Source organism: Hippoglossus stenolepis, chromosome 1 (genome assembly GCF_022539355.2).
Source record: "Hippoglossus stenolepis isolate QCI-W04-F060 chromosome 1, HSTE1.2, whole genome shotgun sequence".
Lineage (NCBI taxonomy): Eukaryota > Metazoa > Chordata > Actinopteri > Pleuronectiformes > Pleuronectidae > Hippoglossus > Hippoglossus stenolepis.
Genome location: NC_061483.1, coordinates 14,980,365 through 14,994,860, shown reverse-complemented (window position 1 = coordinate 14,994,860; position 14,496 = coordinate 14,980,365). Strand labels below are relative to the sequence as shown.

Genomic DNA, 14,496 nt, shown 5'->3' with positions numbered 1-14,496 from the left:
TTTCCAGAGAATGCCAGCTCCGATTAGACTTCGGGAGCTAATCCGGACCATCCGGACAGCACGGACCCAGGCAGAGGAGCGTGAGATGATCCAGAAAGAGTGTGCTGCTATCCGCTCGTCCTTTAGAGAGGAAGACAATACATACCGTTGCAGAAATGTGGCCAAGCTACTTTATATGCACATGTTGGGCTACCCAGCACACTTTGGGCAGGTATGTTTGGCGATGGCAGGGCGGGGGGGTCTTTTTTAGATTTCCAGTGACATTATCGGAACAAAGCTTATACCCTGGATAGTGTTGTGACATGATGATTGGTTTTCCAGCTGGAGTGCCTGAAGCTGATAGCATCCCAGAAGTTCACTGACAAACGGATAGGTTATTTGGGAGCTATGCTGCTGTTGGATGAGAGGCAGGACGTCCACCTACTAATGACAAATTGCATTAAGAAGTAAGTGCAAGATCTCCGGTTAATATAGTTAATATTCAGCTTTTAAGTGGTCGCTTATTTGCATTTGAGAGGCACAATGATTTGTTTATGATTGACAGAACAAATTTATGACTTGTGCTCTAAGTAGATGTCTATTTGGGCACCACCCCAAAACCTCACTTAACCCTTGTAGAAACTTTTATAACTTGTTTTAACTTCTTTTCCACTGAATTCATATATCCCTGAGTATTTTAGTATGTATTCTTGTCTGTTTCCGTGGCTGATTCAACTCTCTTCTCCCACACCAGTGACTTAAATCACAGCACACAATATGTACAGGGTCTAGCCCTGTGCACTTTGGGCTGCATGGGTTCCTCAGAAATGTGTCGTGACCTGGCAGGGGAGGTAGAGAAGCTGCTCAAAACATCTAACTCCTACTTGAGGAAAAAAGTAAGCCTCACTGTTTTCATGTTTATATATTTTTACATGAATGAAATGTCATAGAAAATGTAGGCATGTATGCAGTTACACTTGACTCTCTGAAGTACAATATAGTGTTGAAGACCAGAACTTTTCTTCATGGATTTTCTCATGTGTAAATATTTGACAGGCAGCGTTGTGTGCAGTTCATGTCATCAGGAAGGTTCCAGAACTCATGGAAATGTTCCTTCCAGCCACAAAAAACCTGTTGAGCGAGAAGAATCATGGTGAGTGTAAACAGTTTGTCAGGTTCCCGTCGCTGTCTCATGTGCTCGTTCTACTACACGAATGTAGACTTTGTCCTATTTACTGCCACTCACAGTGCCTCGCTCATAACAGCTGGACAGCTCGTGTCCTTTTGGTGGTGTCCTTTGCAGAGGAGAGCAGAATTAATGAGTCTGTCATAAAGTATTCGGCGTGTGTGTCCCCCACGCAGGGGAGATATGCTCCAAGGGAAGTTTGCTGGTGTGCTGAAATAACTTGCCCTTCTCTGACATTGTGTGGCAATGCATTAATGTTTGCTTGAAAATAGACAATCAGAAAATAAACAAACGGTTCATGTCTGTCCTTTTAGTAAACGTCATTGAATAAAGTGTAAATTTAGGATGGTGTGACATGGTCGTAACATCCACTAATATGTACTCAGCGACCAGCCTGCTCACTGATGGGAAAGTTCTCTCACATGTAAAAATAGAAAACATTATTATTACATTAGTTAAAGTTTCAACATAGTTTTAAAAATATGACATACTTATGAATGCATCACGTAGCTTCAGAATTCACCCACCACTGCTTTTCACTCCAATCCCACAGATGTGTTTTCAACCTTCAGGTCACTAGGAAATGATAAACCTGCGCAGATTTATGAGGCTGTCACCTGACGTCCTCTATGGTTAATCATATGTATGCTAGTTCATCATAATTGTTGACATCATATTGGTACTAAGTACTACAAAAGCAAAGCCTGCGTACTGGTATATATGGTTTGCAATGTATGTAAAACATTTTAAAAACAACTTTGCAGATATTTATCTTGTCTGTCATACAGAATATATGGTTGTTAGAAAAACCCACTAAGAAAAGTTAAATATTTGACTCGTATCTATATTCTGCCAGTGGCAGTACGTGGCAATAACACAGCACATTCATTCATTTCTATGAGGCCACTGCGTAGCTTACATTTTTTCTTGTCATGTAAGGAAAGCACAGGTATGAGAGATAACATTAACAATGGCTGTTCAGTTCAAGTGGTCCAGTAAGACAAGACATGTGACAGTCAGCTGTTACGCAAAAGTTTTATGACCAATAGCCTGAAGCAGCTTCAGTCATCATCATCATCATCATCATCATCATCATCATATTTGCGCATGTGCCTTTTCTTCTATGACGTGTCTAAATATCTGTTGCTTTGAAAAGGCGTAATGGCAGAGTTACATAAAAGAAATGCTGGCACGTGCTCTAAAAGAAACCACATTCCACGTGTACTGTGTTGACCAATCAGATGCGGACAAGTACACATTCCTATAAGATTACTTAATAACATGAGGTTGATTCTGTGGTCAACCTTACAAATGTCAATACAGAGGATATAATTATTACCATGACATTGTTTAGAGTTGTAAGATCCCAATGCAGTGTTTCGGCTATGATAAGTTTTAAAACTTAGTCCAGGAAATGTTTAAACCTATCTCTTACTCAGGCTATCCGTCTATATAATTCATAACTGTAACAGTGGTTATATTGGCTATACATTTCCATTTTTACACAGGTCTGAATATCCTGGTAATAAATAGGAGAACAAACCTGAACTCTTGCCAACATATTCTTTCAAAACACATAACCTTTCCTGTGTGTGTTCCCTCAGGTGTTCTCCATACATCAGTTGTCCTCCTCACTGAAATGTGTGAAAGAAGTCCTGACATGCTGTCCCACTTCAGAAAGGTACAGATGGATACTACTCTCTAAATTTCCTCAGGAATTTCTTCTGCATTTGTCGTAAGCTCATGTCACATTTCATTCTCCCTTTGCGTACACATTTCCTTTTGATATCGCTAAGCTAGTCAAACTTTGAGGTTTAGATTGTGCTACAGGTTTCCTCTACATTCAAAGTATGTCTCAATCTTATATCTCCTACCTCTGTCTTTTCCTCATGTATTTCAAACACTGCTGTACCTCTTCCTCCTCTAGGTGTGACAAATACTGTGCCAGAAGCACCACTCCTCATGCTCATGATCTAAACATTAATTTCTGAGCTCTCTGAAAGTGAATGATTTCCAGTTTCCCCTCCCTAACATCTACCTCATATTTTTTCTGTCATTTGTCTTTGTTACAATTCCTGCATTGTGTTAGAATGAGAAGGTAAGAGTACATTCTGATCTCATAGCTGGTGCATGCTGTAAATAGTAATCACTCTTCACAGTCACCTCAGCTGTAACCAAATTTGTGTTGAGTAATGTCATCTTGTGTTTGATTTACAATTTGATTTCTTTAACTTGCACAGTGATCATTACTATGTCAGTGTTTTTTGAATTGTACAAATGAGTTTTTGGTCCATTTGTCAGATACATTTTTCACTATTGTTTTCAGTGTAAATATATGCAACTCATTTGATCAGTGTCTACTTAAAAGCAGTTGGGTGGGTGTGTTTTCACGTAATTGCACAGGACGTTGTCACTAAGATCAGGTGATCTTCACTGTATCTGTGTCATTGTAAGGGAGTAGCTTATGGGTCATGTCAGTAACCGTTTTAGCTCTTTATAACTGTAACTTTAAAGAGGTGTTTATCTGTCTTGAGCAAAAGTTAAGGGTTTGACAAACGTTTTGCAGAGTTTACGTTAGTCAATTTTTTGTTGTGGTTCATTAGTTAAGAATATTTACAGTCATATTGGCCATTAAAGAAGTCTACAACAAACGAGCAAAAAGGAAGTTAATACATTGAAAATCTGGCGTTTCGGGATGCAAGTTTGTCCTCACACCCACAGCAGAGTAAAATATATTTATTAATTTCGTATCTACATATCCTGTAACAAAAAAACTGAACACATCTTAGACCCCTCAAATCTTCAGATTTAATGTTGCATAAGACAGCAAGCTGTTTGCAAAATATTTCAAGTGTTCTTTTCAGGTTATATTTTGATAAGCTGCTTTGAAAGGCACTGAGAGATCGAAATAATAATGCAATTATTTTGATGTTAAATTTACTTTTTTTAATACAATAAAATTATTTGTAAAATTCTAGGTTTCAATACTTATCAGTTTATTTAGCCATGTTCATTTATAAAATAAGAGGGTTTCTAGATTTTCCTTTCTAAGCCAAATATTCTAACCTAATATAATTATACGACCGAGGGTTTAATTTTTACAACCCCAAAAATTTGAAATCATCTTGAGTTTTAACCATATCGATCTACTTCAATCAACAAATATTTTAACCCCTTGCTCTTGACAGTAGTTTAAATGGCTTCCTTTTGTGAATGAACAATTATTAGCTTGAAAAGTTAGTGAGATTCACGCAAATATTGTGACACCTCGTCTTTTGTCTTGTGTTGTTGATCTTTCTGTAGCTGGTTCCGCAGTTGGTGAGAATCCTGAAGAACCTAATCATGTCTGGATATTCTCCTGAGCATGATGTGTCAGGCATAAGCGACCCTTTCCTGCAGGTAAATCTCCCTCTTTCTTCCAGTGAGCCATCTATGCTTAACATGCAGAGCCCAATTTATCCTGATGCTTTCCATACCAAGAGCAGTCAGAACTCCTGAGGATCAAATGACAGCAATAAATATGTTGTATCAGGACAGAGATTTTTTACAGCCGTTGTGGAAGTTAAAAAAATCTAAAAATAAATCCCGATCTTGATTTAATGTAGGTTAAACTGTGAGATAATGGTCAGATTTACAAACCATATGTATGTATACAGTAATTGTGGGATGGCACACCAATAACAGCAAAAGAGTGACAACAGACAAGAAGAAAACAAGGGATGGTGCAAGAGAAGTCTGAATTTTCCTATTAGGGATCACTAGTGTGTCCGATTTGTCAAATAAATTGATTATTTTCTCTTAGGTGCGGATATTGAGACTACTGCGAATTTTAGGCAAGAGTGATGACGACTCCAGTGAAGCAATGAATGACATTCTCGCACAGGTCAGACTTGCACTTTCAGTCGTTGTTTTCACTTTAACGCTCATGGATTAAATGTCATTCTGACAAATTAATTGTGTTTAAACTTGCAGGTTGCAACAAACACAGAGACGAGTAAAAATGTAGGCAATGCGATCCTGTATGAGACCGTGCTGACCATAATGGACATCAAGTCTGAAAGTGGCTTGAGGGTAAGCTGATTTGATTTCAATGAACATATGAGCATGTATTGGTATGAGCCGTTTGAAATATTCTTTCATGACCTAAATGTCTTTTCTCCTCCAGGTCTTGGCCATTAACATACTAGGTCGCTTCCTTCTTAACAATGACAAAAATATAAGGTAATTAATTCACCCACAGAACTTGACTTTGCCAGGAGGTTCTCCAAAATGTGATTCTGACTTCCTGTAATTCAACTCACTATCCTAGATACGTAGCATTGACCTCCCTACTAAAGACGGTACAGACGGACCACAATGCAGTGCAGAGGCACCGGAGCACCATTGTGGATTGTTTAAAAGACCTGGATGTGTCCATCAAGAGGTGACTGTCTCAGTGCACACATTCCTTCGGTTTGAATTTTACATGTCTTATTATTCAGTCTTTTGGTTTCTGACCTTGATGTATTTGTCATTGCTGCGCAGACGTGCAATGGAACTGAGCTTTGCCCTGGTGAACGGCAACAACATTCGAGGCATGATGAAAGAGCTGCTCTACTTCCTGGACTCCTGTGACCCGGAATTCAAAGCAGACTGTGCATCAGGAGTCTTTTTAGCTGCAGAGAAGTATGGCACTGGCACACATACTTCACTACACATACTAACTGTACAGCTGCTCTGTAGTAATATGATAGCACATTCCGTGTGACCTTGTCATGTGCAAGGTTGCAAATGATTCTCAGCTTTTGCTCTTTGCTAATACTTCCAGCACAGAGTTCAAGGTTGATACAGTCTGTTAGAAGTAACTGTGTCTGCATGAATTGAAGATGAGTTATGTCTGTGAAGAGATTATATAAACAATATGAAATATACCTGCACCAAGCTGATCATTTGTTTGCTCTCCAGTGGACAGACGATGCCTCGTGCTAAAATGCTGTATGATGATAAAATGAGTGATCCATCGTCTGACAGACTATGTTGATACCATTTATATTCTGACAGCATTTGTCTCCTTGATGTAGAGAGTTTATTAAACTTCCACGCTCATCATCCTTTTTTGGGACCAATGAATGTATTCTTTGTTTTACAGGTATGCCCCTTCGAAAAGATGGCACATAGACACCATTATGAGAGTCCTGACAACAGTACGTATATTAAATAACAATCCTACCTCTAATGCCGTTTGATTTGGATTCTCAGCATTCTAAACAATAGAAGTATTACCCCACAAAACACGTGTGTTCTCACCAAATCTGGGGACACACCTTAGCCAACACTTGCTTTCATTTTAATGCAAATCTAGAAAGATTAAGGAAGATTAATTTTCCTTTCTCATTGGCCTCTCTGTTCTTCCTAACAGGCAGGGAGCTATGTGCGAGACGATTCCGTTCCAAACCTCATCCAGCTCATCACCAACAGTGTGGAGATGCATGCCTACACAGTTCAGAGACTCTACAAAGCACTGCTGGATGACATCTCACAGGTCAGAGCAGTTCTCATTAGATTTGGGACATCTTCATTAATGGAGCCTACATCCATTTTGCTTATGTAATGCAGTGTTTCCAGGTGGCTGAACAGTTCATCAGTGTTTGACGTGAGTTTCTCTGTGTCCTCTAGCAACCTCTAGTGCAGGTGGCCTCCTGGTGCATAGGAGAGTATGGAGACCTGCTAGTATCCGGACAATGTGAAGAAGAGGAACCCATCCAGGTACACCTGGAAAGATCCCCCCCCCCCACACACACACAAACTGAAGACAAACCTTTAATCTGTGATGTTTTTCTTTTCTTCCTGATGAATCAAGGTCTCTGAAGATGAAGTTCTGGACGTGCTAGAAGGACTCCTGGTGTCCAACATGTCCACACCTGTGACCCGGGGTTACTCCCTCACTGCCATCATGAAGCTGTCGACTCGCTTCAACGGTGTTAAGTGAGTAACAACCTTTAATACTAATCTTTGACTTTGAAGCTTTGCAAACCTTTGGCTGCCAAAGTGATTAAGTTCATTAACCGAAACCACTCTCTTTTGCTAACCTGTAATATTTAGCCGAATCAAGAAGGTGGTTTCGATATATGGCAGTAGCATCGATGTGGAGCTCCAGCAGAGAGCTGTGGAGTACAACGCGCTTTTCAAGAAATACGACCACATGAGGTGAATATGCAATCCTATCTTCCATCATCACATCCATCACAACCTCATTGTGCCATTTAGCAGATTTTGGAAAATCCTCACATGGTTGAGTTTGGAACATCTTCTGCCTCCCTCCTTATTCTGTGCTTGTTTCTTGACTATAGGCCAGCTCTGCTCGAGCGAATGCCCATTATGGAGAAATCTGCATCTAATGGCCCCACAGAGATTGCTCAGACAAATGGGGAGACAGAGCCCTCTGGTGTGGAACCGAAACATCCACCTCCTGTCACCCAGCCAGCCAACCAGGTGAGGACAGCTTTCATTATTTTAAAATGAACAAATAAAACACTCACACCTTGAATATATTAACTAGATAAGCAATCAGCAGGATACTTTTTTCACAATATGAGATCTAAAATCCTAACGTGGACTGTACTACTCGGAGAGTATATAATTATTTAAAAGATCTGACTAAAGGTAAGTAGCAGAAAATAGATGGTTGAGCTCAATTTAACTATACTGATAATGAATAGTTATATATTTTAAATGTTTGTCTCATGATTAATTAATGTGGTGAACACTGTAAGTAATTTGTCATGTTTTCATGTCGTCCCTGTCCCCCAGGCTAATGATTTATTAGACTTGCTGGGTGGTAATGATGTGGTGCCAGTGATCCAGACCACAATCCCCACCAAGCCCGCCTCAGCTGGAGGAGAGCTGCTTGATCTGCTTGGTGACCTCTCGCTAAGTGGTAGGATACTCTGTTTACAGCTCTGCATCACCCCGTTTAGAGCAATGCAAGGACCTAGTATAAACCTGTGTTTTGCAGAAGTGGGAATCTGATGCATCTGCTCTTAAACTGCCTGGTTTTTGTATAAACAGCATATGTTAACTTCTTGATACCCGTGGTGACATGGCAACTAGGAGTTTGACTTAAATGACTTGCAGAGATGCTTGAACATGTCCATAGTAATGTACTTTGCAGCTATGAAGCAGCTCCTCATTATTCATCATTCCAATATCAACACCATAGAGCTCACTTTTAATTGCATTGAATTTGACTGTTCTGTTGAGAATATTGATTCAAACAAGGTGTAGCACAAATGTATTGTTTGTTTGGTCCTTGTGTCCCGACGACAACAACAATAACATATTGTAAGTTGGTCGCTGTTTGTGAGAAATTCTGCAGCATAAGTCAAACTAGCTATAAATCAACTTAAGAGGAGAAACATGGGAACAGTGGGATTTATAATAGTGTGGCTGTGTCCTTTTAAACCCTGGTGTGTTGCTTCCCCCCCCTCAGGTCCAGCCCCTGCCCCCTCCTCCCAACCCCCTTTCCTCTTGGATGGCCTCTCCTCACAGCCCCTGTTTAATGACATTGCAGCTGCAGGTGAGAGTCAGTTGCTCTCCTTCACCATCTGCTGCCATATAAACAGTAGTTTGTGCTTCTGGTCTTGTGTATTAAAAGATTATGTTAAGTTGTTTTGTGTTTCATTCCTTGGATTACCATGATGCATGCTGTGAATTGTAAGGAGCTATATATCTAAATCTTTTGATGGTCTGCTCCTCTCATATCTCTGCTCAGGTATTCCTCCAATGACGGCGTACAACAAGAACGGTCTGAAAATAGACTTCACATTTGAGAGAGCTAATCCCAATCCAAACATCGCCGTCATCACCATTCATGCTTCCAACTCAACAGAGGCAGATATGACAGAATTTGTTTTTCAGGCTGCAGTACCAAAGGTAAGCAGGCACACTCACTTCCTGAAATGAAGCGGCTTTTATAGCATTTAATGCCACTGATATGTAGATAATGTCTCCATAACCTCATGAATGTTGTAAACATCTTTATGACAAGTGGAAATAAACCATATAATTAACTGGTGTGGTTATTCCTAAATTAATGTAGGGATGCTTTAATCACTAACTTTTGTGACCAATAAAAAAATCTAATCGCTTTACTAACCACAAAACAGTGTTTACCTGACACCATAACAAGTCTGTGTTTGTTTAGACAGAAAGAACAAATCATAAATGTGTGCCGTCAATATCTGGCTGCCATGACGCTTCAGGCAACAAAATCATTGAGTGTTGTTCATTTGCCCACATCACCAATTATACAATCGTCTTATCTGATCGATAGAAGTGCAATTGAGTCATTTGAACGGAACATCTGTGGTCAGCGCCCAATCAATAAGTGCATCTCTGGTTCATACGGCTATAATAACCCCATTTCTCAATTGATGTCCATTAAATTGTCCTCTAATAAACTGTCCAATATCTGTTTTTCAGACATTCCAGCTGCAGCTCCTCTCCCCTAGCAGTAATATTGTCCCAGCACTCAACCAGGGATTTGTCACACAGGTCATCAGAGTCCTCAACCCACAGAAGGTGAGTTTGTTTTTCACAAATTGTCTTGAATCTGTTATTTTTGTCCTTTTTGAAAAACCAAGGACAAAAAAGACATTTGCAACTTTACATGATTTGCCAGAATTTTCGACTTTTTTATAAACATGACCGTCCTCGCAACTTTTCAGCAACAGCTACGAATGAGGATCAAGCTGACGTACACCCTCAAAGGCTCGCCCATGCAAGACCTGGCTGAGGTTAATAATTTCCCCCCTCAGTCCTGGCAGTGATGAGCTGCGCCCGTTGCTCTTAAAAGCCCCACCAAGGGAACTATGAAAACGATTTTCTTTCACCTCCCTCCTCTCTTCCAATGGATCCCCCTGTGACGACAATGCAGACCGCTGCCCTCGAGTTGCATGGGAAGCAGCAGAGCATCTTAACACAGGAGAAAAATACGGATGCTACGAAGACCCTGTTGACTATTGACATCACCAGAATAATTGGGGAAACATATCAATCAATGAACTTTATCTTCTCTTTTTCTTAATCGGTTTCCATGATCTCTTTGCTTAGTCCGTACTCTTTTCCACAAACACCCCCCCACCCCACCCCCACCCTGCACCATCACCACCCACAAAAGCACATATACAGTATGTACACCATTCACTGTGGTACACTTAACCACTCAAGTCACTGTTGGGAAAACGCGTTGCCTGCTACAAGCAATGCAATAACCTTGGTTTTACTTAAATTTATGATTAAACTTCAAATAAACACGTTGCTCCATTATTCATGATTGGTTTTGCATTCAGGCTTTTTCTATGAACCTTCGGTCCTGTGATGGCAGCGGAGAGAATCTTTGAAAGGTCTATTTAGTTCAGTCATAAACTCCATATCATAAGTGATATAACTTCTCAGAGAGTTGTATACATTTTGAATTACATTAATTTGCTTAAAGCATGTTTGAGCATTGTTAGGATCACAATCACACCTTGACTCGAGCTCGGAGGGGGTTCTCTGGTAGTAGATCTCTTTATCCTATGTTTCTATAGGAAGTCGTCTACATTTGTGTTGTCGCGATGGACGCTACGAGCATGAACAGATCCGAGATGCCCGGTTTGATCACCCGCGGGAAGTTTTAGGAGAAGATACTCAGCCCACACAGCTCTCTAAAATCATCTCATCTGTAGCTTTAGTTCTAGATGTGTATATTTAATTCAAAGGATAATTGCTTTGCATAGTTTGACGCTGTTCACTCATCGGGATGGATTGAATCCACGCCTGAAATTTATCTGAAGACATGTTGATTGCATTTGTGTTGGGGATCTCTGTTTAAACCTTTTACTGCATCTCTGTCCTCACAGTCAAGTTTGCAATTTCGACACATTTCAGATTAATTTAACCTGGTTGAACTTGGTCACCATGCACATACATGTAAATGAAGCTTGTTATGAATGTAGTTACATGCACTGAATGCTTTTTCCCCCCCCCCTCTCTCCCTCAAGTCTTCTTTTTCATGGCTGTCTTTTTTGATGGGGACGCTCATCTTATTGGCACTATTTTTGTGAAACTTTTATTTCTGCAGTAATTTGACTTAATTATTTATGCCTGATATCGAAGTGATGTGCCTTTCTGACTTAGCTGGATAAAAGCCCCGAAACTCTTGAGTTCTGTATGAGCTTTGTAAGTTTGCTCGTGTGCTGATTGTGTTTTCAATCTGAGAGAAATGGTCCCTGATTGATTTGAATAGATGTATCACTTCATCACAGAAGTTTTACGTTCTCAATTCTGTATCTCATTAAGAGTTAATAATAGTCATTCGCTCACTGTGACATACTCGGTTGTCCACAGTTCGGATTTGATAGAAAACTTAAATTGCAGCTTCACAAATCTGATCGTTCTCCCTTATACTGTGTGGCAGAATTACAACTACACAAATTGGATATTATTAATAACGTGTCCTAAAAACAAGGAAAATCTTCAAGACTACGGCAGCTACTAGATGTAAACGTTTCATAAGCTGACATCGAGGTTTAGAGTGTTTTTGAAAAAAGTATAAATATTCTACTGAAGTGAGGTGTCATCGTCGACAAACATTGAAGTGAGTGTGGATCACACGGTGAGGTACGGGTTGTTCTGTGGGGAGTAGTTCTCGTCTTCTTTAAATCCGATTCTGACCACGCTGTCGGCGACAGTAACCCTAATACCTCACGATGTTCTCTCTTTCTGTTAACCGTCAGTGGCAGTAGTGTGAGCGCTTTGTTTAGTCATGAATTGCAATCAAGGGGAGCGTCTGCACGAGAGAGAGAGAGAGACTAGTGGTAGTTTGTACGTTCATTACTTAACAAGCTGAGCAGCCCTGTGATGCTGTGTTGAGATCCTCAGATGTTCAATCAGGCTGTATTCTTCTTTTCACTATGCTTCACGATCTAACTTCTGTGACCAAATCAGAGTGACTATTAGCTTTGGAAATATTTTTGAGCTATGATATGTGTATATGGAGGAAATTATTTCAGTTAGGACTTTTCTTTCTGTTGTTGACAAATGCTATATTGGTTTTTTTTTCTGTATATATTGAGGGCTTTTACAATTTTGTCTCTTGTACTATCTTTCATCCTTTTTTTAGATACCATTTTCTAAAAATTCTAAATATTCACGATGTATATTGTCTAAATCGATCCAGTCAACATCAGTCTATTGAGACTTCCCTGTATCATCAATAACCCATTGTAAAAGATATATGATCTGCTGCCTGTACATTGTATATAGTTGTAAAACAAACAAATCTGATCCGATGAAATAAAACCCACATGAAGAATTAAGAGATTAGCTAGGAAGTATAATTGTATGCATATATGTACAAAACAGAATCTTAAAAAGGGATGCAATTGAGCTAGATTTGGTTTGATTTGCTATTCTTCACACTTCATTCAGGATCAGATGTGTCATCTCGTCGGTAGGCTACTTGTCTGGGTTCCCTTGGCTGTTGAGATATGGGTTGAATCTGTCTGAATAATGTACTGTACTACTGAGAAACCTAAGCACAGTGCTGCGCGGCGGCAGTAGTGGCACCTTACTTCATCCTGCTTCCCTGCCCCTCAAACTCTTCATGTGTCCGGGCCCTCTGTTGAAGAGGAGCAGGTTTCTTGCCAGGATCTTACTCTTCCCTCTGGCCTCGTGTGCGGTTTAGTGTCCTGCACTCTCGACAATTCACATCACTTGAACTGTCTTCTACCTACAAATTGATCTGTGAATTGATGCCCCTCGTTGTCGACGCGGCTCTTCTCGTTGATTACAAGGTTGCCTTTTTGTCTGGCATGTAGCACCTTCCTCCAAGCCTCGTGTCTCAAGGCCACATGCGGATGTTTCCATCCTCACTTGTGATTTACTTAGCCACATTATGGCCAGTGGGTTCAAATCGGAATTGAGTTTAGAGCCGATACTTGTGCCGCTTTTTGTGTCCTAAGTGGTTCCACATATGCATGTTGGGAGTGGCAGTGTCCTTCCCTTGGTCGGAACAGTGCAGGGTTTTCTTTTGACTTCCTTTCTTTACTTTCATCCCTCTATCACCTGCATGACACACCTTGCAGCTTCTCTGTTGCTAAGATAAAAGGTGGGGCTGTAGCCCATCATATCAGATTAATCTGAGCCCTCACTATTTTAGCACGATATGTAGTAGGAAGGCAATGGATCAATTCTTTTTCTCCTTTTTTGTTTTGTTTGGTTTTGTATTGTGGAGTGCTGCTCAGAACAAACCTGGGACACGCCTGTGCTACAAGATAACCACAAGGGGGAGCTGTGCAAAACGGAAGGCTGATAGGATGGGAAAGGAAGTTTCATTACATCTATTCCTGAATGTTTTTGTTGGTGTTGTTTGTATTGTCTTATTCATCCAGTATGTACCCTTGTTAATCACATCTGATCTGAGTTCTTTCTAATGAAACTGTAATCCATGCCGTTTTAAATGTACAAATGGAAATGAACCCAACATAAGTGCTTTGGACAGTGTAACTTAAAAGGAAGAAAAGAAACGGAAACAAATACCCATCAGCGGTGTGATCAGCGTTTGAAGTTATATTACTGTGTGTAAGTGTGTGTGTGTGCGTGCGTGTGCGAGTGTGTGAGAAGAAGAAGTGATGCTTGAGAGGCGCTGTGTGACATGTCTTTTATCTAGATAGGACATGATTTTTTTGGGCTGCAATTTCAACTTTCAGCTTCTGAGCTGCATGTGAAAAACCAGTGTAAATAATGTCATTTCTACTCTTGGCCTGAGATTCTTTTTGAAATGCAAGACAAGTTCAAACGATACAAATTGGTCACACCACCTTCATGGGTCAGGACTAACATGTACAATAGGATGTTGTTCAGCTAGTGCTCACAATACTGTTAATGTTTTTAAGAGGGTGTTGAAAGTGCACATCCATCATTTGGATTATTTGGATTAACTGATTTTTGTTTTTTTTATTTGTTGGGGGTGAATTCAGTGTGTAAAGGGCTTGGAAGAGCATCTGAATTGCGACCGTGTTCAGTTTCCCTGTTTAAACAAACAATGCAAACCTTGTATTTTGAAAACAAAATGTTTGTAACCCCTCCCCCCCCAGGCCTGTCCTGACTGTAAAACAATATGGTATCTGATTTGTCGGGGGGGAGGGTGGAGATGTAAGGTTCACTTTTTTTTTCCCAGTTGAGTTTGACATGTTGAACTGAACAGCAGTTCCATGGAGTCAAGGTGAGTGTGAATGTCAGACTGAAAGTATGAAAAGATGATTAAAGATGAGAAGTTGTAAACTATTAAATGGGATATTTTCAATTTA

At 40.2% G+C, this 14,496-nt stretch overlaps 1 protein-coding gene across 5 annotated transcripts in view; it reads left to right on the top strand.

Annotated features, from left to right (window-relative positions):
- The window catches only part of ap1g1 (adaptor related protein complex 1 subunit gamma 1), a 21,395-nt gene extending 6,899 nt beyond the window's left edge, over positions 1–14,496 (top strand). The window contains exons 2-24 of one of the 5 annotated variants that reach the window (XM_035165086.2): positions 8–211; positions 322–446; positions 734–875; positions 1,036–1,132; positions 2,770–2,846; positions 3,255–3,263; positions 4,469–4,564; positions 4,968–5,048; positions 5,138–5,236; positions 5,331–5,386; positions 5,475–5,588; positions 5,690–5,830; positions 6,294–6,348; positions 6,564–6,686; positions 6,821–6,910; positions 7,005–7,129; positions 7,247–7,351; positions 7,495–7,636; positions 7,955–8,081; positions 8,634–8,720; positions 8,916–9,076; positions 9,626–9,724; positions 9,877–14,496. In XM_035165086.2, coding sequence (XP_035020977.1) covers positions 11–211; positions 322–446; positions 734–875; positions 1,036–1,132; positions 2,770–2,846; positions 3,255–3,263; positions 4,469–4,564; positions 4,968–5,048; positions 5,138–5,236; positions 5,331–5,386; positions 5,475–5,588; positions 5,690–5,830; positions 6,294–6,348; positions 6,564–6,686; positions 6,821–6,910; positions 7,005–7,129; positions 7,247–7,351; positions 7,495–7,636; positions 7,955–8,081; positions 8,634–8,720; positions 8,916–9,076; positions 9,626–9,724; positions 9,877–9,972 — 2,448 coding nt within the window. In that variant the 5' untranslated portion in view covers positions 8–10 and the 3' untranslated portion in view covers positions 9,973–14,496. Of the gene's footprint in view, positions 1–7; positions 212–321; positions 447–733; positions 876–1,035; positions 1,133–2,769; positions 2,847–3,254; positions 3,264–4,468; positions 4,565–4,967; positions 5,049–5,137; positions 5,237–5,330; positions 5,387–5,474; positions 5,589–5,689; positions 5,831–6,293; positions 6,349–6,563; positions 6,687–6,820; positions 6,911–7,004; positions 7,130–7,246; positions 7,352–7,494; positions 7,637–7,954; positions 8,082–8,633; positions 8,721–8,915; positions 9,077–9,625; positions 9,725–9,870 lie in introns of all 5 variants that reach the window. The other 4 variants (XM_035164996.2, XM_035165155.2, XM_035165233.2 and 1 more) reach the window with 4 other exon arrangements.